Genomic DNA, 22,938 nt, shown 5'->3' with positions numbered 1-22,938 from the left:
GATGTTGTCGCTAGCCCAAGGCAGACCCTACACAACCTGACTCAGTTACACCAGCTCTGTCAGGAGGAATGGGCCAAAAATTCACCCAATTTATTGTGGAAGCTTGTGCGCGAAAGGCTACCAGACACATATTGACCCAAAGTTAAACAATTTAAATGTGCAAAATGCGGTTACCACACCATACATAACCTCTCGAGTGTATGTACATCCTTCTTGACCACTGGGAATGTGAATGAAAGAATGAAGCTGAAATAAATAATTCTCTCTACTATTATTCTGACATGTCACATTCTTCAATTAAGTGGTGATCCTAACTGACCTAAGACAGGGAATTTTACTTGGATAAATGTCGGAATTGTGAAAACTTGAGTTTAACATCTTTGCTAAAGTGTATCGTAGTCTTCAACTAGGTGTTCCTTTGTCCAGGTTGGAAAGGGCAGTGGGGTGTGATTGAGAATGCGTCATCTGGGATTGTTGGGCGGTATATGAATTGGAGTGGGTCTAGAGTTTCCAGGGAATGTTCGTTAGGTTTGAGCCTGACCAGCTTTTCAAAGCACTTCACTGGCTACCGACGTGAGTGCTATGGGGCGGTAATCAATTTAGGCAGGTTACCTTTGCTTTCTTGGGCACAGGACTATGGTGGTCGCTTGAACATGTATGTATTACAGACGTCAGTCAGGAGAAGTTGAAAAATGTCAGTGAAGACACTTGCAGTTGGTCCGCGCATGCTCTGAGTACACGTCTGGTAATCCGTCTGACCCCGCGCCTTGTGAATGTTGACCTGTTTTAAAGGTCTTGCTCTCATCGGCTATGGTGAGCGTAATCACACAGTCGCCGGAACAGCTGGTGACTCATGCATGCTTCAGTATTGCTTGCCTCGAAGAGAACATAAAAGGCATTAGCCCATCTGGTAGGCTCACGTCACTGGGCAGTTTGTGGGGTATCCCTTTGTAGTCCGTAATAGTTACAAGCCTTGTCACATCCGACGAGCGTCAGAGCCAATGTTGCAGGTTTCAATCTTTAGTCCTGTTTGAAGCTTTGTCTGTTTGTGGTCGTCAGAGGGCATAGCAGGATTTCTTTGAAGCGTCCAGATGAATGAATGCAGCAGCTCTAGCCTTTAGCTCGGTGCAGATGTTGCCTGTAATCCATTGCTTTCTGTTTGGAATATGTACGTACGTCACTGAGGGACGACGTCGCCGATGCACCTTATTGATGAAGCGGTGACTCTTACTGTAGTTATTAAGTGTAGACTAGAGTATGTAGTAATACTGTATTGGAGTGTTGTCGATTGTGGTAATAGTGTATAGTACCGGGGGTAATATTGTATATAGAGTATTGTTGATTGTAGTAATAGTGTAGTTACCGGCGGTAATACCGTATTAGAGTATTGTGACTGCAGTTAATACTGTTTAGAGTACTGTGAGCTGAACAATACCCGTATTGAGTAGTTGTTGATTGTGTATTAGTGTAGAACTGGTAGTAATACTGGTGATTCGTAGTAGTTGATGTATAATATGTAGAGTACGGGTAATACCGTATTGGGTATTGTTGACTGTAGCAATAGTGTAATATGTAGTAATACCGTATTAGAGTATTGTTGATTGTAGTAAATAGTGTGAAGAACTGTAGTAATACCGTATTAGAGTATTGTTGATTGTAGTAACAGTGTAGAGTACTGTAGTAATATATATCAAGAGTATGTTGACTGTAGTAATAGTGTGGAATACTGCAGTAATTACCGTATTAGAGTATTTTGATTGTAGTAATAGTGTGGAGTACTGGGTAAATACGTAATTAGAGTATTGTTATGGTGAGTAATAGTGTAGAGTACTGTAGTATACCGAATCTAGAGTATTGTTGATTGTAGTAATAGGTAGAGTCCGGGGCATCGTTATTAGAGTACTGCTGGGTTGTGTAGTAATAGTGTGGAGTCTGGTGATATACCGTATTAGGAGAATTGTTGATTGTGGTAACAGGTTAGAGGTAGGTATGTGGTAATACCGATTGGAGTATTGTTGACTGTAGTAACAGCGTAGAGTACTGTAGTAATACCGTATTCAAGTATTGCTTGCGCTCTAGAATAGTGTGGATAGCTGATTAGTTAATCCGTAATCACTGAGTTATATCGTAGTAATTAGTGGAGTACTGTAGGTATATTATCCATATTCCGAGTATTCGTTGACCTGTAGTAATAGTGTGGATTACTGAGGGTAATACCATCGGTATTTTGACGAGTAGTGAGTTACTGTAGTAATGTTCCGGATGTTGACGTCGTAGCTATGGAGTACTGGGTAATTCGTATAGGATTGTTGACTGTAGGTTAATAGGTGGGAGTATGCTCAGTATACGTATCGAGTATTGTTGACTGTAGTAATAGTGTTGGCAGTACTGTAGTAATACCGATCCCGATACTTACCGTATCCGAGTATTGTTGGCCGTAGTAATAGTGTGGAGTACTGTAGTAATACCGTATTCGAGTATTGTTGACTGTAGTAATAGTGGAGTGCTGCAGTGAGGATGTCAGGCAGTCTGTAACTGTCGGGCTGTTCATTTTCCACCTGGCTAACTCAGTTCTGCCTGTGGACCCAGCTCACCATCTGTACACACACACATACAGGCACGCACACGTGCACATAGACACATACATGTACACACACACACACAACCACACACACTCACACATTACACACATCCGTGCTTACGCCTGAACTGGTCTCATGTGCCTTTCAGTGTCTCTGAGGAGGAGAAATAATGAGAAAAAAAGAAAGAGAGGAAGAGAACACGTCCCATTCCGATGGAAAGAACAAACGCTGCTCTCTAGTGTACTGGATAATGGATTCCTCTAGTTTGCATAGCTTTCTTCCTCTATATGCAGTTTTAAAGCTGCATGCAGAATCACATAGGTAATGTAGTTACTGTGAAATAAAGGCCTGGGTTTACAGTACATGCTTCTTGTACAACCCTACAGCTGTCCAATCAATGACAGATATTGACAAGCTGTTCCATGGGGTCTCTCTTGTGTGTGTGTGTGTGTGTGTGTGTGTGTGTGTGTGTGTGTGTGCGTGTGCGTGTGCGTGTGCGCGTGCGCGTGGGTGTGTGTGTGTATACTCAGTGACACCTCTCTGTGTTCTTGGTCTTAATGTGACCTGTGTTTAAACCCATCAAGATCAATACTTCTCTAATCCCTGACCTCTGTCGCCGCTATAACTGCTCCCACTATTACTTGATTGGCCTAAATACACACATACTCACGTAAAGGCGATACACACAAGCACACACTCTCTATCTTGTTATCAACCGCATTGTTCTTTCCCTCCCTCCCTCCCTCCCTCCCTCCCTCCCTCCCAGGGACTTGAGCCAGCCACACAGAGTCCATTACTGCCAGGTAATGGTTGAATGTCACAACCACAGGATGTCGTTAAAGACCTGAGTGAAGAGACCTCTAATGGGTTTTGTTCAGGTTGAGCTGATTTCACACAGCAATAGAGATAGGCCACGTCTCAAATGGTACCCTATTCCCTATGTAGTGCACTACTTTTGACCAGGGCCTATAGCTAGGGTATCACAAAATCAGGCCACTTTGAGGAATCTATTAGCTCTCTCGTTCCGCATTGCTGTTCGATCTGTTTGGTGAGTCAGTCATCAGGGTTACAGTGTTTGAGGAGTTAATACGAGGTGTTTAAGTAAGCAAGATGATCAGGATGAATCATTTGTACTGCTTATATAAGAGTTTCTGTACAGGAGTGGGACACTGGTGTCTATCCCGGTTTCAACTCTCTGTAACTGCTATAAAAAATCTCCGAAGTGCTGTTTTTGAATCTGTGTTTGTGTGTGAGAGGGAGAGAGATTTATTTATCTGGTATCTCATCTGATCACACAGCCGTTTGACCTGAGAATGTGGGAAATGTCCGTCCTGTGCTCTGCTGCGGTCYGTTGTTTACGATGCTGCTCTGTTTACCGAACACTGAGAGGGAGTATTATTGGAGGCCGACAGAGACATGAGAGATAGAGAGAGGGGAGAGAGATGGAATATGCGGAAGCCTCCCACACAAAGGAGTTGCAAGGTCTCCCGTCCACTTACCCTCTCTCCTCTCGCTCACGCTCAAAATAAATCACTCAATATAGAGTTACTGTGCGCTCTCTTCCTTTTTGCCACATCTAACCCTGAAGCTTGTGATGAAACACACAGACACACATCGACAAAGTCATAGAACTAACTAGTGCTGTGTCTCAATAGTATATAGTGGCTTCCTCTCCTTGTCTCCTCTCCTTCATTTGCTCTGACCTAAATGCACAGAATGGGTTAGAGMGATGCAGTTTGACGTTTATTGTCAGAGGTCTTGTCCTGGAGGCAGAACTGTTGAGATAGGCCAGCTGCAAAGTRAAAATTGGCTAGATTGTAAAAATGTATTAAAACTAAAATGTGCTCTTTGGTCTTAATTTCGAAAATCAGATTTTATGACTTTGTGGCTATGCCAGCTAGTGACCACTRTGCAGAGCTGCCTCCAGAGCAAGATTAATGACGGAAAGAAACTAACCTGCCAGAGAGATATGGTGGATATCTACTAGGTTCACAAATCCAGTACTTTCACATCAGTGCATATAAGATGTAGGATCTTAATTTGATCACWCTTTTGTTGCTCAGAATTTTCCTGCCCCGCAGGAAATGTATACACACTTTGTGATTTAKGTCAATTCTATGAAAACCCACACTAAGACACYGTTATATTAACAGTACTGCAGTTTTCATGTAGCATACTTTTGGCATAGCCTATCTACCAATCAAGCAACATTATGGACTACACTGTTGCTGCAGGATTTATTTTGCTGTGACAATATAGGTCAACTTAAAATCCAACATCTGTAGGAAGGAAAGTAGATATGGGAAGGATACCACTTTAGACAATTGAGATTCACCCTATGAAGCARAGTTTATAGTGGCTATTTGCTTTCACAGATTCCCTGGTTGAAATGGCTCCACTATGAAATATGAATGGTAAAAAACRTCTCCTCTCAGTTGCAAAGGTGTGAAAAAAAGTTCCAGAGGAAAAAATGGTCAGAAAGAAACCCTACAGTTTATGTTTTTGCAGTAATTCAGGACAGGAAATACCAGATTGAATGTTGTGATGCTTTCCCTGAGCACTGTGTAATTGGCCATGGCTGCTAGGGGAGTGTGTTAGGGGAGTGTGTGTGTGTGTCTGTTATTTCCCAGGGCTGTGGAGAGTGATTCTTGGCGCTTGGATCTGATTCTAATGATGTTGCTTACAGTAAATCCAGCTATGCTCTGTACCGTAAAGAAAAGGGTAATGGGGATACCTAGTCAGTTGTACAACTGAATGCATTCAACTGAAATGTGTCTTGCACATTTAACTCTCTCTGAATCAGAGAGTTGTGGGGGGTTTAATCGACATCCAAGAGCTCAGCCTACTGCTGTGGACGTGCCTTTTACTAAACGAACCCTTTTTTGTCTGCTGAACTGGTACAGACCGGAAACAGAGAGTAGAGAGGAGAGAAACGGAAAGGAAAGAGAAGTGAAAGGAAAGGAGCTGTAGGAGGCCAAGAAGATTGGAGAGCAGCCTGATCACTAGGAATTAACTTACATTTCGGACGTTTGAAAAGGTCCTGAGAACGTCGATATATGCCTTCCTCCACACTCACAAAAAAAAATGYCAAGCGATTGCCCAGAACTCATGATGCTCGGAGCCGGAGCTTGCTGCTTAGACCACTGCACCACCGCAGTTCACAATGCTCCAGCAAGCCGTGAGAATAATTGATGCTAATATCGCGTTGTTTTTAATTATTTTGTTTTAAGCCTTTCCCAAACCATAGCCCTAACCTCAACCAATCGGAATGAATGCCGAAACCCCTCAAATTAATTGTTTTCATTATTCCCCCCTAATCAGGGACTGATTTTGACCTGGGACACCAGGTGGGTGCAATTGATTATCACGTAGAACAGAAAACCAGCAGGCTCCGGACCTCGTAGGGTAAGAGTTGAACACCCCCGGCCAAAACTGTTACCATTTGAGTTGTTTCTGTTTTAACCCTATAACCACGCGGAATTAATGCTTGAAAAATAGARGTTCATTCGTAATATGTTGAATTTCGAAGGGAAACGATGAGATCTTGTTGCAGCGAGAGCGGCATGTTGACATTGACAGGCAACTGGCGTCCAGGTGTCCATTATGGCTCAACTCTGCTATGACAGGAGGTGCCCATTATGGGTCTACTCTGACACGGCATGGATGACCTTTTGACATGAAGCATGTGCTGTATTGGTGAACGGGTCAGTACACTGATCCGCCCTGGCGACTGCTGTTGGGTGGTCTCAGGAAACTCAACATGGATTTATTGTGAAGTTTTGTCTAACGTCTGGACTTCCAGGAATAAGGTCCATCTCCACCTCCAAAAACAAGATAAAACACCATCTGTCCCTCTTGTCTCATTTATGGTAAATAGAACAGGGTTTCACAACACTCGGTCCTAGCAGGGGATGTTGCTGCCTGGTCCCTCAGATTTCACAAGTGARAAATACAGGAGGTTTTGACATAAGACACCAGCTCTTCCACTCTCCCACTGAACACTCACCAGACATAGCCAGGTAGCTGTGGAGTTGTCATGTTGTGTTATTGTGACTCCCTCTACTGTCCCTGTGTGATTGAGATGGTCACTGCTATCCAGGCTGCTCTCATCCTCTCCCATCACTCCCTAGGTTATTTATACAATTATCACGTCTGTAGGAGTAGAGCAGTCACACACGCGTAAACGGACACGCACACACAGCAACAGAGACATGGTCACAAAGCCGGAGATGTTCCAGCCAGCAATGATCCGCACTCTAACAGTGTACTATTATGATGCGTTAGATTAGTTTAGTCTAGTCTCCATTGACTCCTGGGGATGGCAGTTAGTGGTCCTGTACGTGGCTCAGTTCATAAGAGCATGGCACTAGCAACACCAGAGTTGTCGGTTCAATTCCCACTGGGGTCACATACCAAAACGTGTGGACTGTTGTCACTTTGGGTCAAACTGTCAACTACGTAAATGGCATATATTACAGTACTGTATTGGCCAATTTTATTCAAGCATACTAGACTTTGGATACATGTTTACTGTGTAGGTGATACATTTGTTTTCTTGTTTTTGGACTTTCTGGATTATTTGCTTATTGGTATTGTGTTGATATTGTATTACTGCACTGTAGGTGTTAGAAACACAAGCAGTTCGCTGCACCTACTGTATTCTGCTAATCGGTGTATGTGACCAATAAACTGTGATTTGATATATATACCACATCTCTGATCTTCTCTCTCAGGTAAAAATTAAAAAAAACTTGCTGTGAAGTAAAATCCTAGTAGTCACCATCATAGTAGTACATTCGAGTATACATCATACTTGTTTCTACTTTACATACTGATAGATTTGGATTGATGAACTTTAAATCCTTATTAATCATTTGTTGTAATAGAGAAATGCCATAGCCGAGGGTCTACACCAGAGGTTAATGGTTATCTGTAGGAGGAAGGTATATGGTGGGYGCAATTAAGCTTGGAATGTTCTGAGTGCAGGGAAAGCGATCACATGTGGCAGGCATTGATAASGGGAGAGAGTCATGGATTAGTCATGAAGGAGGTCAAGGTCAGGTCAGGTCACGTTAAGGGAGAAGGAAAKGTTTATGGCCCGTATTACTTAGTTTCCTGCGTAAGCAATAAAGATACAATGTTTGTTCAGATGTGTCGYAGGAGACTCAGCATAGAGAAAGGGTTAAATAGCAGTGCTTATGTGAACAATGTTTTTGTCTAATGRAGCTGTATTGATCCTCTGGGAAGAATCAACTTGGTTAATCTTTCATAGTGTCCATGGAGTTTTTTTACTCTGAGAATTAGAACCTAACACTACATTTTCATTATGTAGGTCTCAAAATATGTAGTGAACAAACCAGTTGACATGTAAAATTCTATACATTTACCAAATGTTGAAGTGATCATCAATTAAGAGCAGTSGGATTAAGGGCGTTTCACTCATCGTTTCGAGGTATAGTTCGAATCAGAGTCTGACTATTTATTACATTGTATTTTTGTCATTTGATCCGGGTTGGTTTCACATTGCCAAAATTGTCAAATGAACAGAAATTCCTAAACAACCACTTGTCTATGCACGTCATTTGTTTATTGGACAGAAATGCTCGAGCTAAATCCATTTATCATAAAGCATCACCRGTGCGTCCCAATCGTCATATTACTTTCGCTTTGGTCTTCCAACAACATGACTTAGAGGAAACAGCGCACACCACTCTAACTGCGACATGAATAGTCTATAWTCAGTAGCCTATTTCCCCGGTGTAGACCCGGTCTCCCCTAATCTGCATCGGATGCGCTCATAAATGCCCTGATATTAACAGAATGTTTCAGAGATCTCAAGTTATGATCATGTGTGTATTTCATGCTCGCAGTCAAACAACCAATGATAATGAGCAACTTGTGTTATTTTCCTGTCTTTGGTCCAGACTGCATTCTCACCTGCAGCGAACRGCACCACCTTAGGAATTGAATTGGACCGAGACCACCTTTTCGGAGCGAACCACAGAGCGTTTATGCGCTCCCGAGTGTGGATAGTGTTCACACCAGTCCAAACGAACCGAACTAAAAATTAAAAAAAGTTAGGAAAAAACAATTTGGTGTGAAAGCCTCTTAAGTAATAGTAAAATGTATTTTAACAAAAGAGAATAGAATCATAAAAGTAATTGTATGAACATGTATTGCAATGTGAAARGTGTATTTCTAGATGAAYCACTAAGTTTTGTGAAAAGTTGACTGTATGATTTGTTGTGTTGTACTTTTAGAAYAAAATGCCTTTTTGATGATCTGTTTTGAGTTTTMTACGAAGAGTTGTACAAATGTACCACAGACTTGCACCAAAGCAATTTAAAAAACGATGTGTGTTTGCTTGCGTGTGTGTGTGCCCGTGTGTATGTGACCATCGAGCGGAAGCTTAACCTTTATTGCCTCAGTACACACAGCTGTGTGGATTCGTATGGAGTTAGGAGTTGTCTTGGATAAGATTAGTTGCTTCCATGCTTAGAGAGTAAACAATGTCAGCTGCTCTTCCATCATCTTAATAAGAGATCTATRGTATCTAAATATTATTTTGACTAGTGCTAGCAGTAGTGTGGTAGCCTGGCGTTTGGTCTGAACGTTTTATGCATTTTCTTCATATGTGTCTCTGTGTGTTGAGCAAGTTTTGTCTTGAGCCATAGCTGTCTTTGTTAGTTCCAGCTTTACACTGGCAAGAGCCCACCTCAATGAGCTCCAAAATGGATAACATGTGTTGCAGATGCAAAGACATCCCATTGAAGAGCAGTGTCCTGCTGTGAAACTGTCTCCCCGACATGGCTTCCTGTCTGCTTTAATGTCAGATTTCAGAGTGCATGCATCTGGCTGCCAAAACATAGAGACCCCTGTCACAAACAGCGTGTTTAGTATGTGTGTGTGACCCACAGAAGATAGTCTGTTGCCACAGCAACCACTGGTCTGTCTATTCTATCAAGGCCTTGCCAATACACAGTTGTTAATGGGCGCTGGAGTGACACAGAAGCGCACACACACACTGTCCTGGGATATGTATGGGATGAATGTAGATTCCAAGGAATGTCAGGATGAAATGCTAAGATTCAGACTCATCCTTCCTTCTTACTCTCTGGTTGTGTTTTCTCTGACACTCTTACAGATATGAAATTAGTTAAAGGAGGATATAATGTCTCCTCCTTCCCCCATTACTCCCTTTAATATCTCTCCCCCCTCTCTCTTAACCTCATTGTTGGCGCTCTTTGTCTCTCCTCCTCTGCAATCCCCCCCCCCACAAAGGTGTGCGTCACCTTTGCACCGCGTCAGCTTTCCTGAACAGGAGATGCGCTAACTGACCGTCTTTCTCTCCCCTACACTCCCTTGCTTATTGTCCCTTCTCCTTCCCTTCCCTCTCTCTCTCTCTCCCTCCCTCTTTCTCTCTCTCCACCCCCTCTCTCCCTCCTTCTCTTTTCCTTAAGTCGTCGGGCACCAGTGTGMTGGTGGACATAGCGGTGATGGGGGAAGCCCATGGATTGATCTCAGACCTGCTGGCGGACCCCTCTCTGCCCCCCAACACCTGCAGTACCCTGCGGGCTGTCAGTAACCTGCTCAGTACCCAGATCAGTTTGCAGCCGCTGCACAGGCCTCGAATCAGCCCTCTGCAGTCACTCAGCGACTCACACACCTGCTCCGACTCCGAGGACTGGCCAGAGAGAGAGAAACTCGCCATCCCAAAGGTAAAAGCTACTGTACTTTTATAGACACATGTAAGTATGTATAGTATGTACGCATAAACACACACATACACCCACACAGGTTTTGAGCGCGCATGAAAAATCTGACATGTTTTATTCTGCCGATTTAATGAACTAACTTTTCAATGAGCTTTGAACGTTCATTTTTTCTGTTAGTTAGCACTCCTCTCACACACACACACACACACACACACACACACACACACACAACACACACACACACAACACACACACACACACACACACACACACACACACACACACACACACACACACACACACACACACACACACACAACACACACAACACACACACAACCACACACACACACACCATGCCTCTCTCAACCTCATCCACACATCACCCATTTCACCTCCCCATGCTGGAAAGACTCTATAATGTAATGAGCAGTGGACGACATTCCCACAGAAGGCTTTTAATGTTTTACAAGGCCAGCACTTCAAAATGCATGCAGGCACTTAGTGCGGAGGTGAGACTAAATAAAGCGTGTGTGATGCTATGCAGGATACCCAGAGAAGCTTAAGCAGCCTCATTGAACTCTTTATTGATTCTACTGATGTAGTTACTGTAGGGTTATGTAGGCTGTAACTAGGGCRCAGTTTTTCCTTGTCAGGTGACMTTTTCAAGTCAGGGAAAAACGTTGGGTTCGTGGTATGGCTCATAGACACCAAAGCATTGCACTAGTCATTGTGGCTAGTCAACTATGAACATAGCCATAATGCCGAGTGTATGCTGTGTATTCGGTCAAATGCTATATATTTTTTTACTTGAATTGAATTACATATCTGGGGTTATTATATCATAACAGCCAGTTCTTTACAGACATATAGCTCCTGTATCGGTCCTCAAACCCTACTCCCTATAACTACTATGCACACATGTGCTTAGCTTTACATCAGCAGTCTAGACCCCACTACCAATCTGTCTCTTCCTCTGTGCTATCTCACCATCTACTGTATCTGATACTGTAGCGCTCTACTCTCCTAGCTAGACTGTTGACCACATGTCTGGTCTCCACTCACTCCAGACTCTCAGCCTGTGAATTAAAGGTGGTATTCTGTCTGTTTCTGAGTGCAGACCAACATCACTGAGAGTCTCTGGTTCCTGAGCTGCTGCTGTTTTATCTGGGGTTCTCCACACCTGTGTCAACACAGAGTCTATCTGAATAAAACAGTGTCCGTCCAACATAAGGAACGAAAGTTCCCCCCCCCCTTACTCTCTCTGATGGTTTAAAGTAATCAAAACACAATATAGAGAAGGTCGTAGTGAGGAGGTGAGGCCCTTACATCTGCTACCCAGTCCTCACTGCCCCTTTACTTCCTTCTTCCTTCCCTCGGATCAGAATAATGGTTTGTTTAAGGGGATGTCTGGTTGTGCAGTTCTGTCTCTGTTTCTTGTATAAGAGCCGTTTCAACGTCGTGAAGCTCGGTCTGCTAGACAAAACACTTTCTGAAATTTCAGAGAAAGAGATGTGCTACTCCGGAATATTGGAGTTTTCTTTTTGGGGATTTCCCTCCTGAAAGGGAGTGTGTGTGTGTGTGTGTGTGTGTGTGTGTTGTGTATGTGTGTGTGTGTGTGTGTGTGTGTGTGTGTGTGTCGGTGGTAACTCAGTCTGAGGGCCTAAGGGCCTAGGACAGAGAGAGACTAGCTAAATGCAGTCCAGAGGAAAAGCTGTTTTGCTTGCACTGTGTACCTCTGACGATAATGGGTTTAGATTAGAGAAGTTATTTATTGCTTTTTCTTTGGACAAATGCAGCCAAACCAATGTTTTGTATTAGACTGTGGTGAAAAACAAACAAATAGTCGCTTCAAGTTCAGCATCCCAGGCGTATGTAACAATTGTATAGTCATGGAAAATGTAGCTTATTCTTAAACCAAGGCACTCTCACCAGAATTATTATTATTATTATATTAATTGTATTAAATATACTGAACAAAAATATAAACGCAACATGTAAAGTGTTGGTCCCATGTTTCATGAGTTAAAATAAAAGATCCCCAAAATGTTCCATACGCACAAAAAGCTTATTTCTCTCAAATTTAGTGCACAAGTGTGTTTACATCCATGTTAGTGAGCATTTCTCCTTTGCCAAGATAATCCATCCACCTGACAGGTGTGGCATATCAAGAAGCTGATTAAACAGCATGGTCATTACACAGGTGCACCTTGTGCTGGGGACAATAAAAGCTGCAGTTTTGTCACACCACACACCGCCACAGATGTCTCAAATTTTGAGGAAGCGTGCAATTGGCATGCTGACTGCAGGAATGCCCACCAGAGCTGCTGCCAGAGAATGTAATGTTAATTTCTCTACCATAAGCCACCTCCAACGTAATTTTAGAGAACRTGGCAGTACGTCTAACCGGCCTCACAACCGCAGACCKCGTGTAACCATMCCAGCCCAGGCCCTCCACATCCAGATTCACCTGCGGGATCTTCTGTGACCAGCRACCCGGACAGCTGATGAAACTCAGGAGTAGTTCTGTCTGTAACAATGCTCTTTTTTGTGGGGAAAAAGTAATTGTGATTGGCTGGGCCTGGCTCCCTAGTGGGTGGGCCTGGCTCCCAAGTGGGTGGGCCTATGCCCTCCCAGGCCCAGCCATGGCTGCGCRCCTGCTCAGTCATGTGACATCCATAGATTATCGCCTAAAGAATTGATTTCATTTGARTGATTTCCTTCTYAGAACTGTAACTCWGTAAAATCGTTAACTGTTGCGTTTCGCTGATATATTTTTGTTCAATATAGTTTTATTCACTAGTACTTTATGCATCGCAAAGTAGTATTGACGTGCTATTAGACCCAGAAAGATTTCAGAATAGATTCAATGAGGTAATGTTTAGAGCCCACTAGACACAAACCAGGGGTGATATGAGGAAGTTGACCCCTCCCCCTTGGCCGTGACACAGACTGTCTTTGTGAGTAACTGAAAGAGACGTGGCTCACCTCGATAGCATCAGACATCTGGACCTCTGTAACCCTTTAAATCCTGRTCTGAGCCTCTGAGTCTGTGAGCCAATCACCCTGTGTCTATCTCACCATCAGGTCATAGGAATGTCATAAGGACGGCAATGACTGTACTCATATCATAACCAATGGACATACTAACCCATGGTCCTGAGAGAGAGGCTTTAGAAAGAGTAGGGTGACAAGACTGTCCCGGTATGCACAGGGTGTGTGTGTTTCAGATGGATTAATATGCCAGGAAGCACACACACACACACGCATACACACACACCCACACGCACACACGCACATATGCATACACACATACAAGCCCAGGAAAGAGTGAAATATTAATGTTCCTGTCAGCAAGGCTTTTCTCTGGTTCTGTTCTCTCTCTCTTTAGTCAATGAACAATGGTGCTTTTAAGCTCTACTTTAATACATATCTATCCAAATCATAGATAAAATGAGTTTCATTAAGATMAAGTTAGTACTAGACTATACAGTATGCTTTGTATCATCACAACCTTTTTTTCATTCAAACTAATCTCTCAAGCATGTGTTATGTTATTTGAACGGATAGTAATGAATCATGCAGTCATTGGAAGATTTGACCTGGCACAGATTTATTTTTGTCACATTTTTTTGCCACATGATTCTGGGGACATTCCTCCAGGTCTGCCATCTGTCACGTTCCCTTATCAACCGGAAAACCATCATCTGCCCACCTCAAATGTTCTTCTCCTTTCATAATGTTTGTCTGTAGAGGTGGACCTCTGGTCTTCCGTCCAGGTTGTTGTTGGTGCACAGTAGAGYATCAAATGTTTCCAAGGAGATGCATTTTGCTACACCCACAGTAACATCTGCGAAATATGTGTATGTGACAAATAACATTTGATTTGATTGGATTGGCTGTTCAGYGAGCTGGACCTGACCCACAACTTTATATGTGTGTGTTGTAGCGTCTGAGACGGAGCCTGCCTCCAGGCCTGCTGAGAAGGATCTCCTCTACATGGACCACCACCACCTCAGCTACAGGTCTTCCCACCATAGAACCAGGACCCGTACGCAGAGACCGCTCTGCCAGCATCAAACCCCTCCACGACAGTCCACCATGCAGGTAGCCTACACTATCCCCTACTACCCTTTTCTCTCCATCTCTCTCTCTCTCTCACATTCCCCTCTTCTTTCCCTCTCTCCTCTTTCTCTCTCGCCCCTCTCGCTCTCCCGTTCCCTCTTTTTCTCCTTCTCACTCTCTCACTCCTTTCCCTCTCTACTCTCTCTTTACATCCAGACGTCAGACTTGCTTCCTGCCGCTCGAGTAGCTTCTCGTAGGGGTCATCCTGAGGCCAGCGGTCCTCATAAGGCCCTCCCCAGCTGCAAACCCTCCTCCTTTATGGCCCGTCACAAGAGTGAAATATTAGACCTATAATGCATGTGCAACACTGGTATATTTTCTTCGCGGTGAATGACGGATGGGTCATGTGGGAGTTTGAACTGGAGAACGTAGGATGTTATATGTGTATGTCTGTCTTTGAAGGAGACTGGTCTGTTTGTGGCTCCAGAGTGTTCCTCCAAGGCAGCTGGCCTACATCTGTACAGAGCCTGTGTTTTAGCATCCAGCAGTCTGTTGCCCAATCCTAAACGGACCCTAGTCRTCTACTTCCTACCCTATACTCTCTAACCCCTACCTCCTTCCACTTTGTAGATCCTAAAGATTTGGTGTATGTGTAAGAATATGTGTAACAAATACGCAGAATAAACCACCTAACCTGAGATGATGACATTGTTTGAGACATACAGATGATAATGCACACCACTTTTGGGATTCATTCCATTTCCACTCTGTGTCAGYCTCAGAACTGGCTGTWCTCRCCGYGGCCCAATCTGTGTTGTTCTGGCCAAAAKAGCATGCCTTTTGGTGCTATTATTTATKATCTAAATTGTTCCTCTGTTTGAGATATTGGTTGAAGGTCAGAGTTGAACAATTAATTCTGAAGTCAGATGGGTATCTGCAGACTTCAGTCTGGCTCTTTGGCGGCTTCCCTGGAAACTAAACGTTCGAGAATAAATGCCCCAGGAGAGTTTTATATCCTGTGTGTCAGAGCAGGCTTAAAATACTGCTGGGGTCACCACCCAGTACACTCATAGAAAAAAGGGTTATTCGGCTGTCCCCTTAGGAGAACCCTTTTTGGTTCCAGGTAGAACCCTTTTTGGTTCCAGATTGGACCCTTTCGTCAATGTAGAACCCTCTGTGGAATGGTTCTACATGGAACCCAAAAGGGTTATTCAAAGGGTTCTCCTATGGGGACAGCGGAAAACCCTTTTAGGTTCTAGATAGGGTTCATGTTGGGGGGGGGGGGGGGTCATGTTGTTAGAGGTGATGGTATTATGGTGGTGTCTGATCTGCTACTCTTCAGGAACAATGGAAGTGGAATAGATGCTCTGTTTAATTGTGAAAAGCAACACAGTTCACCATAACAGCYTTCAACAGACTGTTTCCCTTTACAGTGCAGACAGTCTGTGGTTGTGATATCCTGTGTGTTAGAGTATTGTGACTTACTGAGGTTTTGATTTCCTGTGTGTTTTCCAGCATGGTGAACAGTGAGTCGTGGAACAGCTCTGTAATGCTCACCATCTCGAAGAGTCGCTCCATGTCTGCCTCCTACTCTGCTTCAGCCACCTCCAACCACCTCTACAACAGACGAATGACCAGACCAGGTGTGTGTTCGTGTGAGTGTGTGTGTAGACACTTTGAGTGACAAACAGAGAGMGACATTTGTGTCCCATCAGAACAGAACAGGTCATTTAGAATGATTCAAATGTTATGGTGCCATGTAGGAGATGCAAGAGACGGGTTAACCCATTCTCTGTCCATTCAGTGTGTGTGTGTGTGTGTGTGTCGGTGCATATGTGTACTTGTGTGTGGGCAGTATGTGCAATTGCTATTTTGTCTTTGTTTAAGTTGTGATCTGATTTGTTACATTTCATTGAACCAGTCTTCCCTCCTAATAACCCTGTTTTCTCTTCAGGTTACCCCTCTTCCAACATATCACCTCTGGCCTCTCCCTGCCACTCCCCTTCAGTCCAGGGGACCCCTGTCTCCAGCCCCACCACCAAGTCCTGCTCTGTGGACCTACCAGACCCTGTGGACAGCCAGGGAGAGAGGCCTGTGGGCCCCCAGACCCCACACAGAGCCTTAACACACAGCATCAGTGCCCCTAGCTCCACCACACCGCACTGGGGGCCACCATCTCTCTGCAGCAGGTAACAAACACAGACTTACAGATATACACAAAACAGATACTGTCCTTGTTGCTGTCACAAAGAGGTACCACAAACAGAGCATACACACAGAYAAAAGCTTGATCGTCGCATTCTTGCCCGTTACTTCACTGATAATTGGCAGCGTTGTCTAGAAGACACTGGAGCAGAGACTGAGGAAGTCGTGCATGTAGCTATAAGCTCAGCCTCGTTGAATCGGAGACGTTGTTTAACGGCATCATGCGGCTTCACTGTCCTGTTTGTGTTTCTGTTCTGTGTGCATGTGTCTTACAAAGGGCGAGAGATGAGTAACCAGTCACGTCACGAGCCTGTACAGAGAGACAGAGAGAAAGACAACGAGAGAGCGAGAGAGACAAAGAGAGAGAGAGAGAGAGAGAGACGAAGAGACTTCCTCTGAGGCACATGGACTCACGCCAGAGCGAGAGAGAGAGCAGTGAGATAGTCAAAGAGAGAGAAAGAAATAGATAGAGACTTCCTCTGAGGCATATGGACTCACGCCAGAGAGTCACAGAAAAGGTTGAGCTGCAATGTTCTAAGACAAGAGGACATGGATAAGGAGTACAGGTTGTCTTTATAGCGGCGACAAGATGTTCAGTTATTAAGATGAGTGATCTAAGGAAGAAAAGTCCACCACAGAAGAAATACATAAAGACAATAATGAAGGGCTGGATGTGGGAGGGTTATYAGTGTTGAMATGGTAGACATAAATMKAACTATAAAGTAAGTGATGGAGGCCAGGGTTGTGTTGTTGACATGGGAAGGGAGTACTGGGGTGTATTCACTAGGAACCAAARGGAAACAAACGGGGAGAGACATACTGTACCTGAACTTGTCCAATAGAAACTCTCGTTTCCATTGTGAAACGTTTTGTTACGGTTTGCACTAGTGGATATGATTGTCTGAGAGAACTTGATGACCTCAGTGCGGCTTTTGATGTTATCGATGTCTAACAGAAGACAGAGGGTGTTCTTTAATGAAAGCCTCTCCAACATAATCCAGGTAGAATCAGGAATTCCCCAGGGCAGCTGTCTAGGCCCCTTAKTTTTTCAATCTTTACTAATGTCTTGCCACTGGCTTTGAGTAAAATCTATATATGCAGATGACTTAACACTATACACGTCAGCTACCACAAGGAGTGAAATTWCTGCAACACTTAACAAAGAGCTGCAGTCAGTTTCAGAATGGGTGGCAATAAATAAATTAGTCTTAAATATTTCAATAACTWAAAGCCTTGTGTTTGGGTTAAATCATTCACTAAACCCTAAACTTCAACTAAATCTTGTAATGAAGAATTTGAAAATTGAGCATATTGAGGTGACTAAACTGCTTGGAATAACCCTGGATTGTAAACTGTAATGGTCAAAACATGTTGATGTAACAGTAGCTAAGATGGGGAGAAGTCTGTCCATAATGAAGCGCTGCTCTGCCTTCTTAACACACTATCAACAAGGCAGGTCCCTAGTTTTGTCGCACCTGGACTACTGTCCAGTCGTGTGGTCAGGTGCCACAAAGAAGGACTTAGGAAAATTGCAATTGGCTCAGAACAGGGCAGCACGTCTGTCCCTTCAATGTACACAGAGTGCCTAGATTAGAAAGCAAGACGGCGCCGATAGAGATGGCAGCTTCGCTTCTAGTCCTGTGCAGTATTTAGTTTTTTTAAATGTATTATTTCTTACATTGTTAGCCCAGAAAACCTTAAGTGTTATTACATACAGCTGGGAAGAACTGTTGGATATCAGAGAGACGTCAACTTAACAGCACAACCAGCACTACGACCAGAAATACAACTTTCCCAAAGCGGATCCTTTGTCTGCACCTCCCAGGGCATTTGAACTAATTCCAGAGGCCGACACAAAACAACTCCGCCGGAGGAGAGAGTGCCGAAGTGGTCTTCTAGTGAGGCTTCAGATGCGCGCACACCACCCACCGCTTCCGAGTATATTACTCGCTAATGTCCAGTCCCTAGTTAACAAAGTCGCCGAAATCAGGGCAAGAGTTGCTTTCCAAAGAGATCTCCGGGATTGTAACATACTCTGTTTCACGGAGACATGGCTAGCTGGGGACATGCTGTTGGAGTCCGTACAGCCAGCAGGATTTTCAGTGCATCATGCCGACAGGAATACATATCTCTCCGGTAAGGTAGGGTGGGGGTGTATGTTTCATGATTAACGACTCATGGTGTAANCAGGATTTTCAGTGCATCATGCCGACAGGAATACATATCTCTCCGGTAAGGTAGGGTGGGGGTGTATGTTTCATGATTAACGACTCATGGTGTAATTGTAACAACAGACAAGAGCTCAAGTCCTTTTGTTCACCTGACCTAGAATTCCTCACAATCAAATGCCAACCGTATTATCTCCCAAGAGAACTCTCCTCGGTTTTCGTCACAGCTGTGTATATCTACCCGTAAGCGAATACCAAGACAGCCATCAAGGAACTTCACTMGACTTCATGCAAACTGGAAACCATATATCCTGAGGCTGCATTTATTGTAGCGGAGTATTTTAACAAAGATKATTTGAGAACAAGGCTACCTAAATTCTATCAGCATATCGATTGCAGTCCATGAGCTAGTAACACYCTCGACCARTGCTACTCTAACTTCCGCYATGCATACAAGGCCCTTCCCCACCCTTCTTTTAGCAAATCCGACCATGACTACATCTTGTTGCTCCCCTCCTATAGGCAGACACTAAAACAGGAAGCGCCCATACTTAGGTCTATCCAACGCTGGTCTGACCAATTCCACGCTTCAAGATTGCTTCGATCACGTGGACTGGGATATGTTCTGGGTAGCCTCAGGCAATAACATTGACGTATACGCTGACTCGGTGAGCGAGTTTATAAGGAAGTGTATAGGAGATGTTGTACCCACTGTGACTATTAAAACCTACCCTAACCAGAAACCGTGGATTAATGGCAGCATTTGCGCAAAACTGAAAGCATGTACCACCGCATTTAATCATGGCAAGGCGACTGGAAACATGGCCGAATACAAACAGTGTAGTTATTCCCTCCATAATACAATCAAACAAGCAAAGCGTCAGTATAGAGACAAAATGGAGTCGCAATTCAACGGCTCAAATACGAGACGTATGTGGCAGGGTCTACAGACAATCACGGATTACAAAAAGAAAACCAGGGCCGTCGCGGACATCGACGTCTTGCTTCCAGACAAATTGAACAACTTCTTTGTGCGCTTTGAGGATAATACAGTGCCACCGACGCGGCCCGCTAACAAAGACTGTGGGCTCTCCTTCTCCATGGCCGACGTGAGTAATACATTTAAACGTGTTAACCCCTGCAAGGCTGCCGGACCAGACGGCATCCCTTGCCGCATCCTCAGAGCATGCATAGACCAGCTGGCTGGTGTGTTTATGGACATATTCAATCAATCCCTATCCCAGTCTGCTGTCTCCACATGCTTCAAGATGGCCACCATTGTTCCTGTTCCCAAGAAAGCTAAGGTAACTTAACTAAATGACTATCGCTCCGTTGCACTCACTTCTGTCACCATGAAGTGCTTTGAGAGACTAGTAAAGGAGCTTATCACCTCCACCCTACCTGTCACACTAGACCCACTCCAATTTGCTTACCGCCCCAATAGGTCCACAGACGATACAATCGCCATCCCACTGCACACTTTCCTATCCCATCTGGACAAGAGGAATACCTKTGTAAGAATACTGTTCATTGACTACAGCTCAGCATTCAACACCATAATACRCTCTAAACTCTTCATGAAGCTTGAGACCCTGGGTCTTGACCCCGCCCTGTGCAACTGGGTCCTGGACTTCRTGTCGGGCCGCCCCCAGGTGGTGAAGGTCGGAAACGACATCTCCACTCCACTGACCCTCAATACTGGGGCCCCACAAGGCTGCATTCTTAGCCCCCTCCTGTACTCCCTGTTCACCCACGACTGCACGCCTCCAAATCAATCATCAAGTTTGCAGACGACACTACAGTGGTAGGCTTGATTACCAACAACAACGAGGCAGCCTACAGGGAGGAGGTGAGGGCCCTCGGAGTGTGGTGTCAGGAAAATAACCTCTTACTCAATGTCAGCAAAACAAAAGAGATGATCGTGGACTTCAGGAAACAGCAGAGGGCACCTCTTCAACAGCACCTCTTCAACCTCAGGAGGCAGAAAAAATGTGGCTTGTCACCGAAAACCCTCACTGGACTTTAACAGGTGCACAATTGAAAGGATCCTGTCAGGCTGTATCACTGCCTGGTACGGCAACTGCACCACCCAGAACAGCAGGCCTCTCCAGAGGCTGGTGCGGTCTGCACAACGCATCACTGGGGGCAAACTACCTTCCCTCCAGGACACCTACAACACCCGATGTCACAGGAAGGCAAAAAAGATCATCAAGGACAATAACCACCAGAGACACTACCTGTTCACCCCGCTTCCATCCAGAAGGGGAGGTCAGTACAGATGRATCAAAGCTGGGACAGAGAGACTGAAAAACAGTTTCTATCTCAAGGCCATCAGATTGTTAAACAGCCACCACTAGCACAGAGAGGCGGCTGCCTACCTACAGACTTGATATCATTGGCCTCTTTAATAAATGGAACACTAGTCACTTTAATAATGCCACTTTAAGAATGTTTACATATCTCGCATTACTCATCTCATATGTAAATACTGTATACTGTATCCTTCACTATCTGTTCTTTACTATCTGTTGCATCTTAGCCTCTCTGTCACTGCTCCTCCATAATTTTATACTTATATATTCTTATCTCATTCCTTTACTAGATTGGTGTGTATTAGGTTTTGTTGTCGAAATTCTTAGATATTAGATTTTGTAGTTGGACTTGTTAGATATTACCTGTTAGATACTGCTGCACTGTCGGATCTAGAAGCATAAGTATGTCCCACACTCGCAATAACCATCTGCTAACCATGTGTATGTGACCAATAACATCTGCTAACCATGTGCATGTGACCAAATAACATCTGCTAACATGTGTACTGTGACCAATACATCTGCTAACCATGTGCATGTGACCAATAACATCTGCTAACCATGTGTGCATGTGACCATAACATCTGCTAACCATGTGCATGTGACCAATAACCATCTGCTAACCATTGCTGCCATGTAGACCAATAACATCTGCTAACCATGTGTATGTGACCAATAACATCTGCTAACCATGTGTATGTGACCAATAAACATCTTGCTAACCATGGTGTATGTGACCAAATAACATCTGCTAACCATGTGTATGTGACCAATAACCACTCTGCTAACCATGTGAATGTGACCAATAACATCTGCTAACCATGTGCATGTGACCAATAAAATGTGATTTGATTTGAATAATATTCATGTCAATCTCTCGGGCAAAGTAGAGGAGATGTTGACTTCATCACTACTTGTTTTTGTAAGAAGTATTGACATGTTGAATGTACCGAAACTACTAGCACACAGCTCAGACACCTATGCATACCCCACAAGACATGACTCCAGAGGTCTCTCTTCACAATCCCCAAGTCCAGAACAGACTATGGGAGGCGCACAGTACTACATAGAGCCATGACTACATGGAACTCTATTCCACATCAGGTAACTGATGCAAGCAGTAGAATTAGATTTAAAAAACAGATAAAAAATACACCTTATGGAACAGTGGGGACTGTGGAGAGACACAAACACAGGCACAGACACACGCATACAGATACACGTGATAAAAAACGCACTCTACACACACCTACACATGGATGTTGTATTGTAGATATGTGGTTGTAGAGTAGTGGCCTGAGGGCACACACTTAATATGTTGTGAAAAGTCTTATGAAATGTAATGTCATGTAACATTTGTTTTGGTATATAACTGCCTTTATGTTGCTGGACCCCAGGAAGTAATGGGGATCTGTAATAAATACAAATACAAAATATCCACCCCTGGATCTGGCTGTGGTGAGAGGAATAATGTCGTTGATCCTGGTTCAGCTAGAACAGCTGACCTTGGTTCCTCTCACGCTACTGACGCYGTTAACTCTTCACTTATCCAGTTGTTCACTTTTCTCCTCTCCCATGAGATATACATGTCTGTCCTCTGCCCCTCTCTCAGCTGTGGTAGACCGTACAGCAGGCTGAGCCATGGGGAGGGGTCTATGGACAAAGGGGACATAATACCCCACCCTGGTAAGCAGTAAAAGGACACMTKTCRACTTCTCCATATATGTCTTCTRTCTTAGTGTTACATTTATATCTGCCACGTTGTGAGCGTGTCAACCACCTGACTTAACCCCTAAGCCCTGATCTGTCCTGTCCTATAAGATGACCCGGCAGTGGCATCGTCAGACTATGAGAGCACCTACGAGACCAACCACAGTGACAGCAGTGACTT

General features: G+C 44.1%; 1 protein-coding gene across 1 annotated transcript in view; it reads left to right on the top strand.

Annotated features, from left to right (window-relative positions):
- The window catches only part of LOC111951340 (cGMP-inhibited 3',5'-cyclic phosphodiesterase 3A-like), a 118,335-nt gene that overhangs the window by 66,447 nt on the left and 28,950 nt on the right, over nt 1-22,938 (top strand). The window contains exons 3-8 of the mRNA XM_023969396.2: nt 10,043-10,300; nt 14,247-14,404; nt 15,878-16,005; nt 16,317-16,551; nt 22,660-22,733; nt 22,869-22,931. Coding sequence (XP_023825164.1) covers nt 10,043-10,300; nt 14,247-14,404; nt 15,878-16,005; nt 16,317-16,551; nt 22,660-22,733; nt 22,869-22,931 — 916 coding nt within the window. The remainder of the gene's footprint in view (nt 1-10,042; nt 10,301-14,246; nt 14,405-15,877; nt 16,006-16,316; nt 16,552-22,659; nt 22,734-22,868; nt 22,932-22,938) is intronic.

This window comes from Salvelinus sp. IW2-2015, linkage group LG24, assembly GCF_002910315.2.
Source record: "Salvelinus sp. IW2-2015 linkage group LG24, ASM291031v2, whole genome shotgun sequence".
NCBI classification, from domain to species: domain Eukaryota; kingdom Metazoa; phylum Chordata; class Actinopteri; order Salmoniformes; family Salmonidae; genus Salvelinus; species Salvelinus sp. IW2-2015.
The sequence above is the reverse complement of the archived record's forward strand: the minus strand, read 5'-3'. Positions and strand labels throughout refer to the sequence as shown.